Genomic DNA, 26,121 nt, shown 5'->3' on the forward strand with positions numbered 1-26,121 from the left:
TTAACGCGGTAATTTAGGCAAAAGGAGCTCCAACCAAGTATTGAGTATTGTACATGCTCATATTTTTCATTTTCATACTTTTCAGTTGGCCAACATTTCTAAAAATCCCTTTTTTGTATTAGCCTTAAGTAATATTCTAATTTTGTGACACACGGAATTTTGGATTTTCATTTGTTGCCACTTCAAATCATCAAAATTAAATGAAATAAACATTTGAATGCATCAGTTTGTGTGCAATGAATAAATATAATGTACAAGTTACACCTTTTGAATGCAATTACTGAAATAAATCAAGTTTTTCAAAATATTCTAATTTACTGGCTTTTACCTGTATGACGTCACGATGAAAAAGGTTTGTTATTACTTCAGTATTTTAAGAGACTCACAGTATCAAATACATTTTTTGAAGGTTTCCGCAACGATCCAACTTTTGACTCTTTGTCCCGGATTGTTCAAACCTGGGCTTTTGGTTGCAGAATCCAAATTAGAGAAACAAGAAAAATATTCTGTCAGCCATCCTGATCATTGCCATCCTTCTCTTTTTCCACAGTAGTACCGCCTTGGTCCTGGTCAGGTCCAGGTTCCAGATTGGAGCTCTGTTGGCCTTCCTCAGACTGTGCGCACGGAGCAACAGGGTCTCTGACAACTCCCTCCATCACCAACTCCTCCTCCAGCTCCTCCTGCGTCTCCTCCTCTACTCGGCCCACAGTGTCCGGGATGATCTCCACCTCAATGTCCGAGGAGTCCTCGCTCTCCTTGAACCACACCGTCTTCTGTCCCTCCCTCCTCCTCTGTTTGGCCAGCATGTACCTCGAGCTGGAGTCGTCCCCGTCCCCCCGACCCCTCCTGGAGGGTCTTAACGAGGGGCTCCCTTTGGGGACGTGGTTTGCAAAAACGCCGCAGGAGGAGCAGTGGCGGTTGCGTCTCCCCTGGGGGACGACTCGGCCCCCGGCCAGGGGGAAGCTGCTCCCTCTGGTACGGGCGTTCTTCAGGCGTCCGCGGCTTGCGTCGGCCTCGTTCTGGAAGCCGTCATTGGTGTACTGCAGGGAGTCTCTGTGGCCGCCGTGCTGCTGCTTAGACTTCAGACAGTCCAAGCACTGCAAGAAGAAAGTTCAGTTTAGCACAGGAAAGTCTGAAACATTACAATAGTCATAAAATGACAAGAAAATGTGTTTTGCTGTGTTTCCGACAGACTTGGACTACTGGGTCCAGTACCCAGAATCCCACCTCTCCCATCCTCCACTCTTCCCCAAATGGATGCTTCACTGACGGGCCCCTCATGACCATGAATGGGTTAAAGGCCTACTGAAACCCACTACTACCGACCACGCAGTCTGATAGTTTATATATCAATGATGAAATCTTAACATTGCAACACATGCCAATACGGCCGGGTTAGCTTACTAAAGTGCAATTTTAAATTTTGCGCAAAATATCCTGCTGAAGACGTCTCATTTGAGTTGTATTGGCGGGTTATATGAGTTGTATTGGCGGGTTATATGGACGGGAGGGGGGAGGTGTTTGTTATGCGGGATTAATTTGTGGCATATTAAATATAAGCCTGGTTGTGTTGTGGCTAATAGAGTATACAGGTAAAAGCCAGTAAATTAGAATATTTTGAAAAACTTGATTTCTTTCAGTAATTGCATTCAAAAGGTGTAACTTGTACATTATATTTATTCATTGCACACAGACTGATGCATTCAAATGTTTATTTCATTTAATTTTGATGATTTGAAGTGGCAACAAATGAAAATCCAAAATTCCGTGTGTCACAAAATTAGAATATTACTTAAGGCTAATACAAAAAAGGGATTTTTAGAAATGTTGGCCAACTGAAAAGTATGAAAATGAAAAATATGAGCATGTACAATACTTAATACTTGGTTGGAGCTCCTTTTGCCTCAATTACTGCGTTAATGCGGCGTGGCATGGAGTCGATGAGTTTCTGGCACTGCTCAGGTGTTATGAGAGCCCAGGTTGCTCTGATAGTGGCCTTCAACTCTTCTGCGTTTTTGGGTCTGGCATTCTGCATCTTCCTTTTCACAATACCCCACAGATTTTCTATGGGGCTAAGGTCAGGGGAGTTGGCGGGCCAATTTAGAACAGAAATACCATGGTCCGTAAACCAGGCACGGGTAGATTTTGCGCTGTGTGCAGGCGCCAAGTCCTGTTGGAACTTGAAATCTCCATCTCCATAGAGCAGGTCAGCAGCAGGAAGCATGAAGTGCTCTAAAACTTGCTGGTAGACGGCTGCGTTGACCCTGGATCTCAGGAAACAGAGTGGACCGACACCAGCAGATGACATGGCACCCCAAACCATCACTGATGGTGGAAACTTTACACTAGACTTCAGGCAACGTGGATCCTGTGCCTCTCCTGTCTTCCTCCAGACTCTGGGACCTCGATTTCCAAAGGAAATGCAAAATTTGCATGGTTGGGTGATGGTTTGGGGTGCCATGTCATCTGCTGGTGTCGGTCCACTCTGTTTCCTGAGATCCAGGGTCAACGCAGCCGTCTACCAGCAAGTTTTAGAGCACTTCGTGCTTCCTGCTGCTGACCTGCTCTATGGAGATGGAGATTTCAAGTTCCAACAGGACTTGGCGCCTGCACACAGCGCAAAATCTACCCGTGCCTGGTTTACGGACCATGGTATTTCTGTTCTAAATTGGCCCGCCAACTCCCCTGACCTTAGCCCCATAGAAAATCTGTGGGGTATTGTGAAAAGGAATATGCAGAATGCCAGACCCAAAAACGCAGAAGAGTTGAAGGCCACTATCAGAGCAACCTGGGCTCTCATAACACCTGAGCAGTGCCAGAAACTCATCGACTCCATGCCACGCCGCATTAACGCAGTAATTGAGGCAAAAGGAGCTCCAACCAAGTATTGAGTATTGTACATGCTCATATTTTTCATTTTCATACTTTTCAGTTGGCCAACATTTCTAAAAATCCCTTTTTTGTATTAGCCTTAAGTAATATTCTAATTTTGTGACACACGGAATTTTGGATTTTCATTTGTTGCCACTTCAAATCATCAAAATTAAATGAAATAAACATTTGAATGCATCAGTCTGTGTGCAATGAATAAATATAATGTACAAGTTACACCTTTTGAATGCAATTACTGAAATAAATCAAGTTTTTCAAAATATTCTAATTTACTGGCTTTTACCTGTATATGTCTTGTGTTTATTTACTGTTTTAGTCATTCCCAGCTGAATATCAGGTCCCACCCGCCTCTCACAGCATCTTCCCTATCTGAATCGCTCCCACTGCCCTCTAGTCCTTCACTCTCACTTTCCTCATCCACGAATCTTTCATCCTCGCTCAAATTAATGGGGAAATCGTCGCTTTCTCGGTTCAAATCGCTCTCGCTGCTGGTGGCCATGATTGTAAACAATGTGCGGATGTGAGGAGCTCCACAACCTGTGACGTCACGCGCATATCGTCTGCTACTTCCGGTACAGGCAAGGCTTTTTTTATCAGCGACCAAAAGTTGCAAACTTTATCGTCAATGTTCTCCACTAAATCCTTTCAGCAAAAATATGGCAATATCGCGAAATGATCAAGTATGACACATAGAATGGACCTGCTAACCCCGTTTAAATAAGAAAATCGCATTTCAGTAGGCCTTCAAGTGCAGAGACAAATTTTATTGTAATTCAAAAAAGTTAAATTATTCTTCTATCCTGCTATATTTACTGATTTCAGTTATTGCCTTGCTGAATACCCAAGTACCGCATGAATTATGTTTCATTTCCAATGACGTATCCTCATTGTGCACATGACATTTAATATCAGAATGCACTTACATAGAAGAGAATGTTTGTTTTTAGCCCCTGTGCGTGTCATAAAGTGCACGTATGCTTACAAGTAAATAACTACATGTTCTGTCGTTAAAGAAGTTATAAAACATGACTGACATGTTTTCTTATATATTGTGTATATTATATAAAAATATAAAATACTATAATATATCAGTATATATTATATACTGCATATATAACATGTAAATATTACATATTATAAATAGCCCCCCTGTTAGACCAGTTGATCTGCCGTTTCTTTTCTTTTCTCCTCTGCTCCCCTTTTCTTCGTCCGGCATTTGAAGTTGCACAAAGAACGGTAAGTTTTGAATGTAAGATAACGTTTATTGGCTAAGTAACGTGACTTTTATTTGCTGTGTAGTTAAATCAGTGAGGCTGTAAACTCACTGCTAACGTTATAACGTTATTGCAAACACGGGAATCTGTTGCAGTTCACTACCTTATTCATACTTTTTGTTCAGTGATTTTTTTTTAAGCAGGGTTACGTTAGTCAATATATCACACGTAACGTTAGACGGCGGTCAGCAGCACCGCGTATTTTAGCCACCTAAAAAAAGACAAAAATAGTAAAATAAAGGTCAGTTAAAATGTATACTATATTATGAATATGTGTACCGTTTTAGCTAGCTTTCTGACATACTGTTGGTTGTTTACCTCAGTGGTCCCCAACCACCGGGCCGCGGCCCGGTACTGGTCCGTGGATCGATTGGTATCGGGCTGCACAAGAAATAATTTTTTTTTTTTTTTTTTTTTTTTAATTAAATCAACATAAAAAACACAAGATACACTTACAAGTAGTGCACCAACCCAAAACAACTCTTTCCCCCCTTTTGTTCTGGGCATTGAACATGAAGACTCTTCCTTCACTGTTCCGAGTGGCCATGAGAGTCTTGGCAGTGCCTGCCTCCAGTGCTCCAGTGGAGCGAGTTTTCAGCCATGGTGGCATCATACTACGCCCCCATCGTGCACAAATGACTGACAGACTCTTGGCTAATTTGGTCTTTTGCAAATGCAATGCAGCATAGGGCCCTGACATATAAAAAGTACAACTTTTTTGTTATGTTCACGTATATGTCATGTTTTTTCAATGTTAACACTTTTGTACAAATAAGTACATTTGCACTTTATTTTTCAATGTGTTTGTTCTGTAAAGGAATGAGTTAATGTTTAAAACGACTGGTTAATAGTGCTATTATAAAGTGCAATGTCAGCACAATTTTCTTTCCTGCAATTTAAAATGCACTTGTTTTAGTAAATCTGTGTTAATATATTAGTCTGTGTTAATATGGTGTCCTGCTGACCCCACTGTGGACTGGACTCTTACTATTATGTTGGATCCACTATGGACTGGACTCTCACAATATTATGTCAGACCCACTCATCATCCATTGCTTTCGGTCTCCCCTAGATGGGGGGGGTTACCCACATATGCGGTCCTCTCCAAGGTTTCTCATAGTCATTCACATCGACGTCCCACTGGGGTGAGTTTTTCCCTTGCCCGTATGTGGGCTTTGTACCGAGGATGTCGTTGTGGCTTGTGCAGCCCTTTGAGACACTTGTGATTTAGGGCTATATAAATAAAGATTGATTGATTGATTGATATATGTTTAATTTTAATATTGCTACTTTGGTACATTTTTAGTCTACTTAATACCTGCATGATCCTTCCCATCCTTACCATTTCCATCCTTTGTAACTGAGCTACTGTGTGGATCAATTTCCCTTGTGGATCAATAAAGTTTGTCTAAGTCCAAGTCTGCACAGTTTTTACGACACAAACCAAAATGGTTCACGGCAAACACTGAGTTTTGCATTATGGCAAATTATGCAAATTCTATGATGATGTCATCAAACATGGCACAGGTGTGCTGTACAATGAGCAGGTTAAAAGATAAAACGAGTACCGAGCAAACACAACACAACACAAACAGAACACGATAAAAAATAAATAATTAAAATAGAATTAATAAAAACATAAAAACAGGATCACAGCAGGTGTATTATGGGGCGCCATTGCAGGATGGATATCACTCAGTGTTAAAAGCCATGGAATAAAAGTATGTTTTTAAGAGAGATTTAAAAACAGGAAGAGAGGAGGCTTGTCTAACACTCAGGGGTAGGTCGTTCCAGAGCTTGGGAGCAGCAACGGCGAAAGCTCTGTCACCTCTAAGCTTCAGCCTTGTGTCAGGGACCGTCAACAGCAGCTGATCGGCTGATCTTAAGGATCGGGTGGGGCAGTAAGGCTGAAGGAGGTCGGAGAGATAGGTTGGCGCGAGGTTGTTTAGACATTTAAAAACAAATAAAAGGAGTTTAAAATGTATTCGGTAACGCACAGGGAGCCAGTGAAGGGACGCTAAAATAGGGGTGATGTGCTCACGTCTGCGGGTCTGTGTTAGCAGACGAGCAGCAGAGTTCTGCACGAGCTGCAGGCGGGCGAGGGAGGCCTGGCTAATGCCAACATACAGGGCATTACAATAATCAAGACGAGTCGAGATAAAAGCGTGGATTAATTTCTCAAGATCATGTCTTGATAGAAGCGGTTTCACTTTCGCTATTTGGCGTAATTGATAAAAGCTTTTTTGAACGACGCTGCTGATTTGTTTTTCGAATTTAAAATCTGAGTCAAACTTTACCCCCAGGTTTGTGACAGAGTCGCTGAGATACGGGGTCAGAGTGCCGAGGTCAACGTTGGGGGAGGGAGAGCGACTTGGACCGAACAACATAACTTCTGTTTTATCTTCATTTAGGCTCAGGAAGTTAGCTGAAAGCCAGACTTTGATGTCGTGCAGGCAATCAATAAGACGTTGAACCGTGTTATTTTGCCAACACAAATAGACAACATTCACACACTAGGGCCAATTCAGTGTTGCCAATCAACCTATCCCCAGGTGCATGTCTTTGAAGGTGGGAGGAAGCCGGAGTACCCGGAGGGAACCCACGCAGTCACGGGGCGAACATGCAAACTCCACACAGAACGATCCTGATCCCAGGATCGAACCCGTACCTTCATATTGTGAGGCACACATATTAACCCCTGTACCACCGTGCTGCCACAGATATTATATATAAGATGTTTATATTTTACAATAACAATAATCATAATTAGTTATACGTATACATCAATGTGGAATGCGATCCCATCCATCCATCCATTTTCTACCGCTTATTCCCTTTGGGGTCGCGGGGGGCGCTGGAGCCTATCTCAGCTACAATCGGGCGGAAGGCGGGGTACACCCTGGACAAGTCGCCATCTCATCGCAGGGCCAACACAGATAGACAGACAACATTCACACTCACATCCACACACTAAGGCCAATTTAGTGTTGCCTATCAACTTATCCCCAGGTGCATGTCTTTGGAGGTGGGAGGAAGCCGGAGAACCTGGAGGGAACCCACGCAGTCACGGGGAGAACATGCAAACTCCACACAGAAAGATCCCGAGCCCGGGATTGAACCCAAGACTACTCAAGACCTTCGTATTGTGAGGCAGATGCACTAACCCCTCTGCCACCGTGAAGCCCCGAATGCGATCCCAACAGGTATAAAAGAAAGGGCATCTCTATTCTCCTTCAAAACCGCAATAAAAGTACACCTCCAGGCAACTTCAACCCTCCCCGGATTGTTGTTAATAATCAAATGTAAACAATCAAATGCAGATATTTTTCTTATGCCTTCTGATCTCTCTCTCTCTCTCTCTATGTCCACTACTTGCTGTACATACCCTACCACCTACTCAGTGGCCTAGTGGTTAGAGTGTCCGCCCTGAGATCGGTAGGTTGTGAGTTCAAATCCCGGCCGAGTCATACCAAAGACTATAAAAATGGGACCCATTACCTCCCTGCTTGGCACTCAGCATCAAGGGTTGGAATTGGGGGTTAAATCACCAAAATGATTCCCGGGCGCGGCCACCGCTGCTGCCCACTGCTCCCCTCGCCTCCCAGGGGGTGATCAAGGGTGATGGGTCAAATGCAGAGAATAATCTCGCCACACCTAGTGTGTGTGTGACAATCATTGGTACTTTAACTTTAACTTTAAGTCAGACCTACACTGTTTTAATGTCCATTTCTCTGTTCTCAATTGTTGATGACTGATGATAACAACCAAGCCCCCCCCCCTCCCCCACCCCCCCCAGCCCGAATTGTAAATAATGTAAATAATTCATTGTATATACCCTGATGATTATCTTGTGTGATGACTGTATTATGATGATAGTATATATCTGTATCATGAATCAATTTAAGTGGACCCCGAATTAAACAAGTTGAAAAACTTATTCGGGTGTTACCATTTAGTGGTCAATTGTACGGAATATGTACTTCACTGTGCAACCTACTAATAAAAGTCTCAATCAATCAATCAATCAATCAATCAATCAAAAACATCCTATGGAAAAAAATCCCCTCAACGATGGATGGAAACACAAGCATCTCCCTCTTCATGCCTTCTTTTTTGTTGGACTGGCCCCCACCCTCCACAATACTTGTTGACACGTTGGACTTATCGGCTCTTTGTAAAGAGGATGAAGAATTCTTCATCGGGGCTCACTTTTGCAGAAGGTTGCTTGTGGAGGCACCCGCTCATTATGTGTGCATACGCAATCTAAAGTTAAAGTTAAAGTTAAAGTCCCAACGATAGTCACACACACATTAGGTGTGGTGAAATTATCCTCTGCATTTGACCCATCCCCGTGTTCACCCCCTGGGAGGTAAGAGGAGCAGTGAGCAGCAGCGGTGGCCGCGGTCGGGAATCATTTTGATGCTGAGTGCCAAGCAGGGAGGTAATGGGTCCCATTTAGTCTTTGGTATGACTCGGCCGGGGTTTGAACTCCCAACCTTCCAGTCTCAGGACGGCCACTCTAACCACAAGGCCACTGAGCAGGTCAAATCTACAATGCATTTGTGGGAGTGAGACCAACGCTGTAACATTTGCCAGTGACCTGTTTTAAATAAATACTTGGGAAGTCTTCCAGAAGACCATGCCGCTGACTGTTCTACAAAAGAACGCAAGTCGAGTCTAACAGGATCTATGATGAATTTCCCCTTTTCAGACTTATAAATGTTGGGACGGCCTGGCTCGGTTGATAGAGCGGCCGTGCCAGCAACTTGAGGGTTCCTGGTTCGATCCCAGCTTCTGCCATCCTAGTCCTTGAGCAAGACCCTTGATCCTGATGGGTCGTGGTTAGGGCCTTGCATGGCAGCTCTCGCAATCAATCAGTGTGTGAATGTGGAAATATTGTCAAAGCGCTTTGAGTACCTTGAAGGTAGAAAAGCGCATAACCTATTTCAGTCAGCGATCCTGTTCTGTCTCCCTGTAATGCTTGTTTGATCTTGGATGGGATTGTGCTGAAAATTTAAATTTCCCCTCGGGGATTGATCAAGTATTTCTGATTCTGACTCTGATTTACCATTTACAAAGTTTGACACTCACGTTAAATTTCTAAGCAATTCTAAGCAATTCTGGACCACCATCCGCCGCCTCAGGAAGGGGAAGCAGTGCAGTGTCAACACCGTGTATGGTGGGGATGGTGCTCTGCTGACCTCGACTGCGGATGTTGTGGATCGGTGGAGAGAATACTTCGAAGACCTCCTTATTCCTACCAGCACGTCTTCCTATAAGGAAGCAGGGCCTGGGGAATCTGTGGTGGGCTCTCCTATTTCTGGGGCTGAGGTTGCCGAGGTAGTTAAAAAGCTCCTCGGTGGCAAGGCCCCGGGGGTGGATGAGATCCGCCCGGAGTTCCTTAAGGCTCTGGATGTTGTGGGGCTGTCTTGGTTGACAAGACTCTGCAACATCGCGTGGACATCGGGGGCGGTACCTCTGGATTGGCAGACCGGGGTGGTGGTTCCTCTCTTTAAGAAGGGGAACCGGAGGGTGTGTTCCAACTATCGTGGGATCACACTCCTCAGCCTTCCCGGTAAGGTCTATTCAGGTGTACTGGAGAGGAGGCTACGCCGGATAGTCGAACCTCGGATTCAGGAGGAACAGTGTGGTTTTCGTCCTGGTCGTGGAACTGTGGACCAGCTCTATACTCTCGGCAGGGTCCTTGAGGGTGCATGGGAGTTTGCCCAACCAGTCTACATGTGCTTTGTGGACTTGGAGAAGGCATTCGACCGTGGAAGTCCTGTGGGGAGTGCTCAGAGAGTATGGGGTAACGGACTGTCTTATTGTGGCAGTTCGCTCCCTGTATAATCAGTGTCAGAGCTTGGTCCGCATTGCCGGCAGTAAGTCGGACACGTTTCCAGTGAGGGTTGGACTCCGCCAAGGCTGCCCTTTGTCACCGATTCTGTTCATAACCTTTATGGACATAATTTCTAGGCGCAGTCAGGGCGTTGAGGGGATCTGGTTTGGTGGCTGCAGGATTAGGTCACTGCTATTTGCAGATGATGTGGTCCTGATGGCTTCCTCCGGCCAAGATCTTCAGCTCTCACTGGATCGGTTCGCAGCCGAGTGTGAAGCGACTGGGATGGGAATCAGCACCTCCAAGTCCGAGTCCATGGTTCTCTCCCGGAAAAGGGTGGAGTGCCATCTCCGGGTTGGGGAGGAGATCTTGCCCCAAGTGGAGGAGTTCAAGTACCTCGGAGTCTTGTTCACGAGTGGGGGAAGAGTGGATCGTGAGATCGACAGGCGGATCGGTGCGGCGTCTTCAGTAATGCGGACGCTGTATCGATCCGTTGTGGTGAAGAAGGAGCTGAGCCGGAAGGCAAAGCTCTCGATTTACCGGTCGATCTACGTTCCCATCCTCACCTATGGTCATGAGCTTTGGGTCATGACCGAAAGGACAAGATCACGGGTACAAGCGGCCGAAATGAGTTTTCTCCGCCGAGTGGCGGGGCTCTCCCTTAGAGATAGGGTGAGAAGCTCTGTCATCCGGGGGGAGCTCAAAGTAAAGCCGCTGCTCCTCCACATCGAGAGGAGCCAGATGAGGTGGTTTGGGCATCTGGTCAGGATGCCACCCGAACGCGTCCCTAGGAAGGTGTTTCGGGCACGTCCGACCGGTAGGAGGCCACGGGGAAGACCCAGGACACGCTGGGAAGACTATCTCTCCCGGCTGGCCTGGGAACGCCTCGGGATCCCCCGGGAGGAGCTGGACGAAGTGGCTGGGGAGAGGGAAGTCTGGGCTTCCCTGCTTAAGCTGCTGCCCCCGCGACCCGACCTCGGATAAGCGGAAGAAGATGGATGGATGGTAAGCTGTCAGCCGAGTTCGAAGAAACACAATAGACGGTAGGATAAAGTATTATTTTCATATAATCTTGGCATCCACACAATAACCCTGACATGCAGCGTGCACTGACGTAAATTCCGGTTGAAAGGAGCTTTTTTTATGCAGCTCTGGAGTCTGTATCGATCAAAGTATGTAGGTGTACCTAATACATACTAATAATACATACAAATGAACATCTTTCTCAGTGCTCCCCTCATCGGGGCCTTGTCGGACGTGTGGGGGCGCAAGTCTTTCCTGCTGCCAACGGTCTTCTTCACGTGCGCGCCAATTCCGCTGATGAAGATCAGCCCGTGGTGGTACTTTGCAGTCATTTCCATGTCAGGCGTGTTCGCCGTCACCTTCTCCGTCATCTTTGCGTACGTGGCCGACATCACGCAGGAGCATGAGAGGAGCACGGCGTACGGCTTGGTGTCAGCAACCTTTGCCGCCAGCCTTGTCACCAGCCCGGCCATCGGGGCCTACCTGTCGGAGGCCTACGGCGACACCTTGGTGGTGATCCTGGCCACCGCTATCGCACTGTTAGACATCTGCTTCATCCTGGTGGCTGTGCCTGAGTCCCTGCCGGAGAAGATGAGGCCGGCATCGTGGGGAGCGCCTATTTCCTGGGAACAGGCTGATCCTTTCGCTTCTCTGCGCAAAGTGGGCCAGGACTCCACGGTGCTGCTCATCTGTATCACAGTGTTCCTCTCCTACCTCCCTGAGGCGGGACAATACTCCAGCTTCTTCCTGTATCTCAGACAGGTCATAGGCTTCTCATTGGCGACAGTGGCAGCCTTTATTGCCGTGGTGGGAATCCTCTCCATATTAGCTCAGACGGTGGTTCTAGGAATCCTGATGCGTTCCATCGGGAATAAGAACACCATCCTATTAGGCCTTGGCTTCCAGATCCTCCAGCTGGCCTGGTACGGCTTCGGCTCGCAGCCCTGGACTCCAATAAATGAAGGTCAAGCGTTACGTCTCGTCTCGACTACTGTAACGTATTATTTTCGGGTCTCCCTATGTCTAGCATTAAAAAATTACAGTTGGTACAAAATGCGGCTGCTAGACTTTTGACAAGAACAAGAAAGTTTGATCATATTACGCCTATACTGGCTCACCTGCACTGGCTTCCTGTGCACTTAAGAAGTGACTTTAAGGTTTTACTACTTACGTATAAAATACTACACGGTCTAGCTCCGTCCTATCTTGTCGATTGCATTGTACCATATGTCCCGGCAAGAAATCTGCGTTCAAAGAACTCCGGCTTATTAGTGATTCCCAGAGCCCAAAAAAAGTCTGCGGGCTATAGAGCGTTTTCTATTCGGGCTCCAGTACTATGGAATGCCCTCCCGGTAACAATTAGAGATGCTACCTCAGTAGAAGCATTTAAGTCCCATCTTAAAACTCATTTGTATACTCTAGCCTTTAAATAGCCCCCCTGTTAGACCAGTTGATCTGCCGTTTCTTTTCTTTTCTCCTCTGCTCCCCTTTTCCTTGAGGGTGGGGGGGGGGGGGGGGGGGGGGTGGGGGGGGGGGGCACAGGTCCGGTGGCCATGGATGAAGTGCTGGCTGTCCAGAGTCGGGACCCGGGGTGGACCGCTCGCCTGTGCATCGGCTGGGAACATCTCTACGCTGCTGACCCGTCTCCGCTCGGGATGGTGTCCTGCTGGCCCCACTATGGACTGGACTCTTACTATTATGTTGGATCCACTATGGACTGGACTCTCACAATATTATGTCAGACCCACTCGACATCCATTGCTTTCGGTCTCCCCTAGAGGGGGGGGGGGGTTACCCACATATGCGGTCCTCTCCAAGGTTTCTCATAGTCATTCACATCGACGTTCCACTGGGGTGAGTTTTTCCTTGCCCGTATGTGGGCTTTGTACCGAGGATGTCGTTGTGGCTTGTGCAGCCCTTTGAGACACTTGTGATTTAGGGCTATATAAATAAAGATTGATTGATTGATTGAAGGTGGTTGGGACGGCGTGGCGAAGTTGGTAGAGTGGCCGTGCCAGCAATCTGAGGGTTGCTGGTTACTGGGGTTCAATCCCCACCTTCTACCATCCTAGTCATGTCCGTTGTGTCCTTGGGCAAGACACTTCACCCCTTGCTCCTGATGGCTGCTGGTTAGCGCCTTGCATGGCAGCTCCCGCCATCAGTGTGTGAATGTGTGTGTGAATGGGTAAATGTGGAAATAGTGTCAAAGCGCTTTGAGTACCTTGAAGGTAGAAAAGCGCTATACAAGTATAACAGTCCTAAATCCAGACAGTGCTATAGATTCTGCCCAAAATGTAATCACTTGTTCCTTTTACCGTTTTTGACATTTCCTGAAAGTAACAAAGTGAACCCTCTTGTCAGTCATGACCGCTGGCATACACACACAGAAGTTGAGGTTTGTATTGTAAGTAGAAATGATTGGGATGTAGAGCTGTACGGTATACCGGTACTAATAAAGTATTGCGGTACTAATCAATAGAAATCGGTACTATACCACCGTTGAAAAATACCAGTACCATTCTTTCATCTGAATGTTGCTGTGCGGTGATGACTACAGAGCCGAGGCACATGATGGTGAGTGTGTCAAAACGCACACACAAAAAAACGACAATTCTACTGGTTAATAAAGAGGGATGCGTGAAGCAAAATATGGAGGTATTTGGGCTTCAAAACTAACAATAAAAGTGACGCTTTAAACAGGCAGGTGCCTGAATCAATCAATCAATCAATCAATGTTTATTTATATAGCCCTAAATCACAAGTGTCTCAAAGGGCTGCACAAGTCACAACGACATCCTCGGTATAGCCCACATAAGGGCAAGGAAAAACTCACCCCAGTGGGACGTCGATGTGAATGACTATGAGAAACCTTGGAGAGGACCGCATATGTGGGTAACCCCCCCCCCTCTAGGGAGACCGAATGCAATGGATGTCGAGTGGGTCTGACATAATATTGTGAGAGTCCAGTCCATAGTGGATCCAGCATAACAGTAAGAGTCCAGTCCACAGTGGGGTCAGCAGGAAACCATCCCGAGCGGAGACGGGTCAGCAGCGCAGAGATGTTCCCAACCAATATACAGGCGAGCGGTCCACCCCGGGTCCCGACCCCGGACAGCCAGCACCCCATCCATGGCCACCGGATCTGTGTGTCTTCCCCTCCACAAGGGATAGGGGGGAGCAGAGGAGAAAAGAAAAGAAACGGCAGATCAACTGGTCTAAAAAAGGGGGGCTATTCAAAGGCTAGAGTATACAAATGAGTTTTGAGATGGGACTTAAATGTTTCTACTGAGGTAGCATCTCTAACTGTTACCGGGAGGGCATTCCATAGTGCTGGAGCCCGAATAGAAAAAATAGACACCTTTCCTACTTGTAGGCTCCGGTATAGACCGTGGTCGAGGAGCGCAGGGCAGACGTTCCCTCTGAGGCCGATGTTTTGTCGAGGGTAACACCGGCAATGTGTTCGTAAAGCTCCGCTCTTTGGTCGGAATGACGAGGCCGTCGATTAGTTACAACTTGGTCACTTTATTTATAATTTCCACCATACTATTAACACTCCTGCACATGCTACCTCTCCTTATTTGCTCACTCACTTATTCACGTCACTCACCCCACATACTGCCATTCTTAAAGGAGCATGAAGTGAATTAATTAACTCATATTATGTTCTGCATATGGTGAATGTATATATTCACCTTGGAGAAAGCGAACCACCAGGTTTAAGTAAATAATGATTGAGCCCATAATAAATTAAGGAGCCTTAGTTGGACATTCGCATGTGGACTGGAATTAGCTCTCCCACGAGAAGAAGCAATAAAACCAGGCTTCGGAATGCAAAAGCTATAGAGAGATTCCATGCTTATCTTAATGTTAACCTACAAGTTATGTTATACATCTTCCCAGTCACTTACACACAAACATCTCCTTACATGGTCAGGTTGTACTCTCCTGAATTAACACACACCCAGACAGATAAAGAATGAATATAAAACTGATGGTTTGGCTTCTCCAAGTTAGGAGTGCCTCACTTTCTTGACCTGATCTCCTCCAGGAACTGCAGTCCTGTATAATGAGGCTCGCTTGTAATAAAGCAACTTTTGGTTCAGTAAAGCGTCTCCAATGTCTCTTTTGATCCAGCCGCATTGCCGTGTCACCCTTCTGTCCGGACGAGGATGACAAGACCAGAAATACACATCAAGCACACACACACACACATACGCTACTGTCACAGCAGCTGCTTTAATCAAATCAAATCAAATCAACTTTATTTATAGAGCACATTTAAAATTTACCACAGGGGTAGCCAAAGTGCTGTACAATGAGCAGGTTAAAAGATAAAACGAGTACCGAGCAAACACAACACAACACAAACAGAACACGATAGAAAATAAATAATTAAAATAGAATTAATAAAAACATAAAAACAGGATCACAGCAGGTGTATTATGGGGCGCCATTGCAGGATGGATATCACTCAGTGTTAAAAGCCATGGAATAAAAGTATGTTTTTAAGAGAGATTTAAAAACAGGAAGAGAGGAGGCTTGTCTAACACTCAGGGGTAGGTCGTTCCAGAGCTTGGGAGCAGCAACGGCGAAAGCTCTGTCACCTCTAAGCTTCAGCCTTGTGTCAGGGACCGTCAACAGCAGCTGATCGGCTGATCTTAAGGATCGGGTGGGGCAGTAAGGCTGAAGGAGGTCGGAGAGATAGGTTGGCGCGAGGTTGTTTAGACATTTAAAAACAAATAAAAGGAGTTTAAAATGTATTCGGTAACGCACAGGGAGCCAGTGAAGGGACGCTAAAATAGGGGTGATGTGCTCACGTCTGCGGGTCTGTGTTAGCAGACGAGCAGCAGAGTTCTGCACGAGCTGCAGGCGGGCGAGGGAGGCCTGGCTAATGCCAACATACAGGGCATTACAATAATCAAGACAAGTCGAGATAAAAGCGTGGATTAATTTCTCAAGATCATGTCTTGATAGAAGCGGTTTCACTTTCGCTATTTGGCGTAATTGATAAAAGCTTTTTTGAACGACGCTGCTGATTTGTTTTTCGAATTTAAAATCTGAGTCAAACTTTACCCCCAGGTTTGTGACAGAGTCGCTGAGATACGGGGTCAGAGTGCCGAGGTCAACGTTGGGGGAGGGAGAGCGACTTGGACCGAACAACATAACTTCTGTTTTATCTTCATTTTTTTGAGACACGCCTCACCAAATGTGGCGATTAGTATTACCTCTTTTTCATTGTACACATTGTCCCAATCTTGCTTTTGTAGCTCAATTTTGAAAGCAATCATCCTCTTCTCTGTGCACAGTCTTCGAAATGTCCTTTTGTCTTCTATGTTCTTCTTGTAGTTTCCATCATATATTGTAAAAACTGGCAGATGATCACTAACGTCGGTTATAAGTAGACCACTTGTCGTGTTATTATCAAAATCATTGGTAAAAATATTATCAATAAGCGTGGCACAGTGTCCTGTGATTCTGCTTGGCTTTGTGATTTTAGGATATAAACTGATGCTGTACGTTGTATCAATGAATTCATAGACATTTGCTTGTTAGGGTTCAATAAGTCAATATTAAAGTCACCGCATAAGAAAATAATTTTTTTACCATTGTCCATGTAATTTGCCTTGATCCATTCTTCAAATGTTTCTATACTTGACTTAGGTGATCTATATATACAACTGATGAATATGTTTTTGCTTTTTTTCTTGACATATTTCAATGGTTATACATTCTAAGATATTCCATCCATCCATCCATCTTCTTCCGCTTATCCGAGGTCGGGTCGCGGGGGCAGCAGCCTAAGCAGGGAAACCCAGACTTCCCTCTCCCCAGCCACTTCGTCCAGCTCCTCCCGGGGGATCCCGAGGCGTTCCCAGGCCAGCCGGGAGACATAGTCTTCCCAACGTGTCCTGGGTCTTCCTCGTGGCCTCCTACCGGTCGGACATGCCCTAAACACCTCCTTAGGGAGGCGCTCGGGTGGCATCCTGACCAGATGCCCGAACCACCTCATCTGGCTCCTCTCGATGTGGAGGAGCAGCGGCTTTACTTTGAGCTCCCCTCGGATGACAGAGCTTCTCACCCTATCTCTAAGGGAGAGCCCCGCCACCCGGCGGAGGAAACTCATTTCGGCCGCTTGTACCCGTGATCTTGTCCTTTCGGTCATAACCCAAAGCTCATGACCATAGGTGAGGATGGGAACGTAGATCGACCGGTAAATTGAGAGCTTTGCCTTCCGGCTCAGCTCCTTCTTCACCACAACGGATCTATACAGCGTCCGCATTACTGAAGACGCCGCACCGATCCGCCTGTCGATCTCACCATCCACTCTTCCCACACTCGTGAACAAGACTCCGAGGTACTTGAACTCCTCCACTTGGGGCAAGATCTCCTCCCCAACCCGGAGATGGCACTCCACCCTTTTCCGGGCGAGAACCATGGACTCGGACTTGGAGGTGCTGATTCTCATCCCAGTCGCTTCACACTCAGCTGCGAACCGATCCAGTGAGAGCTGAAGATCCTGGCCAGATGAAGCCATCAGGACCAAATCATCTGCAAAAAGCAGAGACCTAATCCTGCAGCCACCAAACCGGATCCCCTCAACGCCTTGACTGCGCCTAGAAATTCTGTCCATAAAAGTTATGAACAGAATCGGTGACAAAGGGCAGCCTTGGCGGAGTCCAACCCTCACCGGAAACGTGTCCGACTTACTGCCGGCAATGCGAACCAAGCTCTGACACTGATCATACAGGGAGCGGACCGCCACAATCAGACAGTCCGAAACCCCATACTCTCTGAGCACTCCCCACAGGACTTCCCGAGGGACACGGTCGAATGCCTTCTCCAAGTCCACAAAGCACATGTAGACTGGTTGGGCAAACTCCCATGCACCCTCAAGGACCCTGCCGAGAGTATAGAGCTGGTCCACAGTTCCACAACCGGGACGAAAACCACACTGTTCCTCCTGAATCCGAGGTTCGACTATCCGGCGTAGCCTCCTCTCCAGTACACCTGAATAGACCTTACCGGGAAGGCTGAGGAGTGTGATCCCACGATAGTTAGAACACACCCTCCGGTTCCCCTTTTTAAAGAGAGGAACCACCACCCCGGTCTGCCAATCCAGAGGTACTGCCCCCGATGTCCACGCGATGCTGCAGATCTAAGATATTATCTATAGCAAATGACATGTTTTTTACCACTTTGTAGTTCAGGTTCTTCATCACGTACACAGCTACTCCTCCTCCATTTTTGTTGGTTCTGTTGATGTAGTTTAGTTCATATCCTTCCAGATCAAAATCTATTCCTTTTTTTATCATCAATCCATGTTTCTGTGACAGCGATCACTTTGAAGGGTTCGTTGATGTGTTCCAAAAAGTTCTTAATGTTGTTGTAGTTTGCATACAAGCTTCTGCTTTTAAAATGAATAATTGACAATTTGCTATCACATTTAATGTTGCTATTATATTGATCATCTGTATAATAAAAACAATTATTACTGATGTGGGAGAAAAAATTTGTATCTGGATCTATATCATTTTCCAAATCCTGGATTTTGTGATCTTTGTTGCAGAAGTTTTTTAGTTCCATATTTTCTTGTTCAACAATCTTTGATGTTGTTTCAATAATCTCTATAAGTGTAAGTGGATGCAATCCTGAATCTAGGTCTTCTTGTTTAGTCGTCCCTTGGAACATAGTAGTGTTGATGCTGAATTTAGGTGCTTGTTTTCTGTCAGAGTCCATTATCATCGTTGTTGTGGAAGCTGTGTAAACTTTAAAAATTGTCCAGGTCCTTGATGTCATGGACAGCAAGTACTCTTGCTTCCGGACTTCCATTCAGCTTGATGTAGATTTTACAGTTGGCGCTCCAAGTTCCCTGGATTTTTCCCTGCTTTCTCAAGTCGCGTGCTTTCTTGGCGATTCCAGCATTACGTTTTGTGAGATGCTCATTCATGTACACATTTGTTCCCTTCAGCTTCTTTCCCTGTCTCAGCAATGCCATTTTAGATTGTCTGTTTACGAGTTTCACGAGCACGACTGGAGTGGCGTTGTTGTTTCTTCTGTTCAGTGGGATCCATTTTTCGATGGTATTAATGTTGATTTCAATTTCTTTTGATTGCAGACAGTTGACCACTTGCTGTTCTGCTGAGACGATATCCATTTCATCTGGTTCACCTTCATTATACACAGCTTTCGCATAGGATCTTGGTTTAATTCTGTGCCTTGTCACGATGATATCATTCATTCGTTTATCCTGATCCATTTCATCTATGATATTCCACAGCATGTAGTTGTCTTCTTGAAGGGTCTTCATTTGTTGGCACATATCAAAGGCTTCATTTTTTCTGGTGGTGTTCTGAGTTTGCACACTTTCTATATTTTACTGCAGACTTTTCACATCTTGTTTGTGTTCTGTTGTTGCTTTTCTCAGATCTTTAATTTCTTTAATTTCTTCTCTCCATTCTTTCAATTCTTCTTTCATTTCTTTAAATTCATGTAATAGGTTTTGTAGTATCCCTTCTTGATTCCCATCATGTCCTGTGTCCAGCCTCAAATCTTGTTCCCACTTGTGTTCTGTGTCAGCTGACACCAACCGTTTCGGGATTTCAATCTTTCCTTTAGCTTTTGGCATCGCGGCAGTCGCTGACGTCAGTGCCTCTTGTGTCTTAAACGGCAGTTGCTTCTTTAGCGACTTGCGGCACTTTTAACTTGTTTTTTCCAACAATTTCGTACCTTGCGCCGTTCAGAGATCAATTTGAAGTGTCAGCCTGTCAACTTATATCACTCTGCGACGTCGGAAGCACTTTAAAACAGCTGTAAACTCGCCGTAGCTTTTGGTTGCAAGGCAACCGCTTTGAATTGCGGTAAGGCGCCGTTGGCTTGAGGCTAACTGTTATGATCCGCTGCCCGGATCATATATTTTGTTTACGTTTTCAAGATACTTGTGTTTTTGGTTAGTTTTGGACTCCTTGAGTGCCTGTTTTGTACACCTGAGTTTGTTGCCATGGCTGCTTATTATTTTCACCTGCCGCATTTGTTCCCGACACGCACCTGACATTATTATTTAAGCCTGTCCTCCCTGTCATTCGTTCTGGCTTCGTAGTTTGTTTTCGTGCAACAGTTGACGACTTTTGTTCCGGCTCTGTACCTGTTAGCTTCCATGCTAAATTCCTTTGTTTTTTTACCTTCTAGCTCCCATGCTAGCTCTTTTAGTTTTTGCCTTATGTGCTATGAGCACCCTTTTTCTTTGTTCCAGTATAATTTAGTCTACTGTGACGACCGGGGCGCATGGTGATGCGGGGTTTCGTTCTCCCAGGATGCAACGGACTTCGGACACAGCGTGAAGGTAAAATAAATGATTTATTTACCGGACTAAATTATACTGGAACAAAGAAAAAGGGTGCTCATAGCACATAAGGCAAAAACTAAAAGAGCTAGCATGGGAGCTAGAAGGTAAAAAACAAAGGAATTTAGCATGGAAGCTAACAGGTACAGAGCCGGAACAAAAGTCGTCAACTGTTGCACGAAAACAAACTACGAAGCCAGAACGAATGACAGGGAGGACAGGCTTAAATAATAATGTCAGTGATGACAAACAGGTGCGTGTCGGGAACAAACGCGGCAGGTGAAAATAATAAGCAGCCATGGCAACAAACTCAGGTGTACAAAACAGGCACTCAAGGAGTCCAAAACTAACCAAAAACACAAGTATCTTGAAAACGTAAACAAAATATATGATCCGGGCAGCGGATCATAACACTAACGGCTCTTCCAACTCGCCTTATTTCAGCGTATCAGTGCCTCTCAACTGACCAAAATCAGGTAAAAGATGCCAGATGACTCTCCTGGGGCTGTGATCGCAAATCAGTGGTCAAAATCTTCAGACTTAACAAAAACTCCGGTAGCAGAAGCGCAGCCTTTTTCTTTGCGTCCGTTCTCATTGACAGGAAGTGACGTGTTCTTTGACTGTGAGTGTTTAATGTATTGTAAGATTTTTGGTTAGAAAAAAGCCAATATTGAAATTTTTCGTAGTTCCCTTTATTTGGAAAAGTATCGATATACATTTTGGTACTGGGAGTAAATTATTGGTATCAGCAGGGCCGGCCCGTGGCATAGGCCGTATAGGCAAATGCTAAGGGCGCCGTCCATCAGGGGGCGCCACGCCAGTGCCACAAATGTTGGAGAAAAAAAAAAAAAGAAAAGTTGTTACTATTATTTCTAAATACAAAAAATAATCCCACGTTAATTAAAATGCAAAGTAAAGCCTATTTAATAGAAATATTATTTGTTACAATAATTACATATCATTTCATTTTACATCATGCCCGAAAAGGAATAGGAAGAAGCAAAGCTTATTTAATCCTACCCCTTTCCCACTTCAAAGCGTTTACAAATATATAGAATCATTTACTGACCTTTTTATATAATAAAATAACATCTATGAATTAGTATACAACAGTTTTGTAATATGTAATTAATTAATTAATTCAGTCATTATTAACATACTGAGATGAAGAATATCTTATTTTCAATAAGGTTGAAAGTATTTCTCATAATTCTTCTTATTTGTACTCTGTAAGCACTATTATTTTGAACAACCTCTTAAACTGGATCATATCAGTACAATTTTTAACTTCTTTACTTAATCCATTCCATAATTTAATTCACATACTGATATGCTAAAAGTTCTAAGTGTTGTACGTGCATATAAATGTTTGTATTAGATCTTTTAAGCAGGTGTTTTTTGTTTACATTGTTATTGCCTTCTGGTTAGCTAATGTTTGCCCTGCAGGTAATAGTCACTTTTCCACCCCTTTATATATTAGGTATACCGTATTTTCCGCACTATAAGGCGCACCTAAAAACCACAATTTTTCTCAAAAGCTGACAGTGCGCCTTATAACCCGGTGCGCTTTATTACGATTCATTTTCATAAAGTTTCGATCTCGCAACTTCGGTAAACAGCCGCCATCTTTTTTCCCGGTAGAACAGGAAGCGCTTCTTCTTCTACGCAAGCAACCGCCAAGGAAAGCACCCGCCCCCATAGAACAGGAAGCGCTTCTTCTTCTACCCGCCCCCGGAAGAAGAAGAAAAAACGCGCGGATATCACCGTACGTTTCATTTCCTGTTTACATCTGTAAAGACCACAAAATGGCTCCTACAAAGCGACAAGGATCCGGTTCATAAAAAGACGCAATCTCTCCATCCGCACACGGATTACTACCGTATTTCACAGCAACTGATATTCCTGTGAACCGCACTGTGGAACGGGAGCACGTACGGTGAATATTCGCACCACAGGGAATGAGAAGTCATCCTTCACTGTGGTTCTAGCTTGCCATGCTAACTTCCACCCATGGTGATATTCAAAAGGAAGACCTTGCCAAAAGAGACCTTTCCAGCCGGCGTCATCATAAAAGCTAACTCGAAGGGATGGATGGATGAAGAAAAGATGAGCGAGTGGTTAAGGGAAGTTTACGCGAAGAGGCCGGGTGGCTTTTTTCACACAGCTCCGAAGGCGAACACACCTTCACTAAGACGGGCAGACAGCGCCGGACGACATACGCCAACATTTGCCAGTGGATCGTAAATGCCTGGGCAGATATTTCGGTCACAACTGTGGTCCGAGCTTTCCGGAAGGCAGGATTCACAGAACTGCTGCACAACAACAGCGACACTGAATCCGATGACTTCGACGAGACGGAGCCGGCCATTTTTGGATCCCACGCTTGCGCAACTTTTCAATTCGGACACCGAAGACGAAGAATTCGAAGGATTTACGAATGAAGAATAACTTCAGAAGGTGAGCGCTATGTTTATTTTGTGTGTTGTGACATTAACGTTCGAGCAACATTATGTTGCTTTTGCTCTACACCATTTTGAATTTTACTATGTTTGTGATTGCACATTTGCGTACATTTTGGGACAGAGTTGTTAGAACGCTGGTTTTCAATATATTATTAAAGTTTGACTGAACTATCTGACTGTTTTTTTGACATTTACTTTAGCGCAGCGTTTTTTTGACATTCACTTTAGCGCAGCGTAGGCGCGGCTTATAGTCCGGGGCGGCTTATTAGTGGACAAAATTATGAAATATGTAATTCATAGAAGGTGCGGCTAATAATCCGGTGCGCCTTATAGTGCGGAAAATACGGTAGTTGTAAGTAAAAAAAAAAGGTCAAAGACAAAGCTATTCGGGTTCTTGTGAGTATATACACTTCACTGCCGATGTGGGGAGGGGCGCCACCTAAAATCTTGCCTAGGGCGCCAGATTGGTTAGGGCCGGGCGTGGGTATCAGGATCATGCCTGAAATCAAATCCTATCTAAATCTAAATCCTGGAGGAGGTAATAAATGATACACATGGAAATGAACTGAACCATGGCTGTCTGTTAGAGTGGAATTATTATAATTTGCTGTTTGACCTGACAAATACATGTAGTGTTGCGCGTTTCCAAATAATGTCAGTACTTGGCACACAACAACTGACCTCACATATGTTGTCCTTCCACAAGCGGGAGATCAAGAAGCCAATCACAATGAGGCAGAGGACCAGCAGAGCTGCCATGACCAGCCCGAGGAGCGCCATGTCACCCGCACGGTAGCCAACATTTGAAGGGGACGGTATGGCGTCAGCTGCAGAGAGGATCAAGCCAGGAGTAAACATTACATGAACAGAAAGTCTTTAAAAGTACTTTAAAAAACTTTCGTTTTTTCAATAAAGACGACCGAACGCATTACTAAAAGCGCCCGCTTTTGTCGACATCGACATACTTGGTCGGCAGATTTTGTCGGCATATTGTATTTTACTATTAAATTAATCATTTTCTCTAAACAGTGTGAGTGTGTAGGTCGACAACTACTTATATTTACCAGAGGTGGGACCAAGTCATTGTTTTGCAAGTCACAAGTAAGTCTCAAGTCTTTGCCCTCAAGTCCGAGTCAAGTCCCGAGTCAAGACAGGCAAGCCCTGAGTCAAGTCCAAAGTCAAGACTGGAAAGTCTCAAGTCAAGTCCTAAGTCCTGCATTTTGAGTTTCAAGTCCTTTCAAGTCCTTTTAACCACAGACTAATATATTAACACAGATTGTGGATGCTTTTCAAACGCTGTATTTATTTATTAAAACAAGTGCATTTTAAATTGCAGGAAAGAAAATTTTGCTGACATTGCACTTTATAATAGCACTATTAACCAGTCATTTTAAACATTAACTCATTCCTTTACAGAACAAACACATTGAAAAATAAAGTGCAAATGTACTTATTTGTACAAAAGTGTTAACATTGAAAAAACATGACATATACGTGAACATAACAAAAAAGTTGTACTTTTTATATGTCAGGGCCCTATGCTGCATTGCATTTGCAAAAGACCAAATTAGGCAAGAGTCTGTCAGTCATTTGTGCACGATGGGGGCGTAGTATGATGCCACCATGGCTGAAAACTCGCTCCACTGGAGCACTGGAGGCAGGCACTGCCAAGACTCTCATGGCCACTCGGAACAGTGAAGGAAGAGTCTTCATGTTCAATGCCCAGAACAAAAGGGGGGAGAGAGTTGTTTTGGGTTGGTGCACTACTTGTAAGTGTATCTTGTGTTTTTTATGTTGATTTAATTAAAAAAAGAAAAAAAAAAAGAAAAAATTCTTGTGTGGCCCGATATCAATCGATCCACGGACCAGTACCGGGCCGCGGCCCGGTGGTTGGGGACCACTGAGGTAAACAACCAACAGTATGTCAGAAAGCTAGCTAAAACGGTACACATATTCATAATATAGTATACATTTTAACTGACCTTTATTTTACTATTTTTGTCTTTTTTTAGGTGGCTAAAATACGCGGTGCTGCTGACCGCCGTCTAACGTTACGTGTGATATATTGACTAACGTAACCCTGCTTAAAAAAAATCACTGAACAAAAAGTATGAATAAGGTAGTGAACTGCAACAGATTCCCGTTTATGCAATAACGTTATAACGTTAGCAGTGAGTTTACAGCCTCACTGATTTAACTACACTGCAAATAAAAGTCACGTTACTGAGCCAATAAACGTTATCTTACATTCAAAACTTACCGTTCTTTGTGCAACTTCAAATGCCGGACGAAGTTGGAAGTTGTTGCCTCTCCATCAGTAATTTTCGAACCGCATGTGTTGCATACTGCAAACCGTTTTGTGTTGACCACCTCGTAATTTTTATACCCAAACAAAATTATTTTAGGTATCATTTTTTGTTCACTGGCGTGTGGTTTGGACATGTCTTCTTCCTGCAATTTGATTGGATGAATGCTGTGTGATGAAAACAAAGTAGATCTAATTTGATTGGCTGTTGTACTGAGAGCACACCAGCTGACACACGCAACGCTGATAGACAAGTACACAATGAAAAATACGGGGCGCTCCCGAATAACTTTTTCATCTTTGGGTTTTGGGGAAAGTAGCAAGTCATGTCAAGTCATGTCAATTCAAAAGGCTCAAGTCCAAGTGAAGTCACAAGTCATTGATGTTAAAGTCTAAGTCGAGTTGCAAGTCTTTTTACATTTTGTCAAGTCGAGTCTAAAGTCATCAAATTCATGACTCGAGTCTGACTCGAGTCCAAGTCATGTGACTCGAGTCCACACCTCTGATATTTACTATACTGTATTTTACACCAGTGCAGTGTTATTGCTATTACTATGAAGAAAATAAAACAACAGTATTCCTACCTGGTATGACTTGAACAGAAAGTGCTGTTGTGCCAACCTCTCCCGTTGTGGAGTCCACCGCTCTGAGCTGACAACAATATTGCATTTACAGCTGAGAAACATCAATGTTTGCTGTTCCCGTGAGCCGAGCGTGCTGCTCACCTGCAATGCAAAGGACTCGGTCTTCACAACCCTCTTTAGGATCACAAAACCATCTGAGGTCACGTTGACGTAGCTGCTGTACTGCACCTCATATTTGACATCCGGATTCACACCCTGGAACACAGAACAACATCAAATAAGAGTCACAGAAATGATCACACAGCAAAATATAGTCAATGGAATCAAATGCCCACTCAAAGAATTGCACGTCGGTGACTCAATCTCTGTGCTTTTTTTACTGAGTACGACTGCAAGATAAGC

The 26,121-nt window shown here is 44.7% G+C and overlaps 1 protein-coding gene and 1 pseudogene across 1 annotated transcript in view; one reads left to right on the top strand and one right to left on the bottom strand.

Annotated features, from left to right (window-relative positions):
- Positions 1 to 460: 460 nt before the first annotated feature.
- Positions 461 to 26,121, bottom strand: part of LOC133616067 (cadherin-related family member 5-like) — a 103,507-nt gene continuing 77,846 nt past the window's right edge. Inside the window, exons 11-14 of the mRNA XM_061975111.1 lie at positions 25,861 to 25,974; positions 25,720 to 25,786; positions 23,512 to 23,657; positions 461 to 1,097 (exon numbers count right to left, since the gene is read on the bottom strand). Of these exons, the coding sequence (XP_061831095.1) occupies positions 510 to 1,097; positions 23,512 to 23,657; positions 25,720 to 25,786; positions 25,861 to 25,974 (915 nt within the window). The 3' untranslated portion in view covers positions 461 to 509. The remainder of the gene's footprint in view (positions 1,098 to 23,511; positions 23,658 to 25,719; positions 25,787 to 25,860; positions 25,975 to 26,121) is intronic.
- On the top strand, positions 11,218 to 19,609 carry LOC133615763 (hippocampus abundant transcript 1 protein pseudogene; annotated as a pseudogene).

Source organism: Nerophis lumbriciformis, linkage group LG15 (assembly GCF_033978685.3).
Source record: "Nerophis lumbriciformis linkage group LG15, RoL_Nlum_v2.1, whole genome shotgun sequence".
Taxonomy (NCBI): Eukaryota; Metazoa; Chordata; class Actinopteri; order Syngnathiformes; family Syngnathidae; genus Nerophis; species Nerophis lumbriciformis.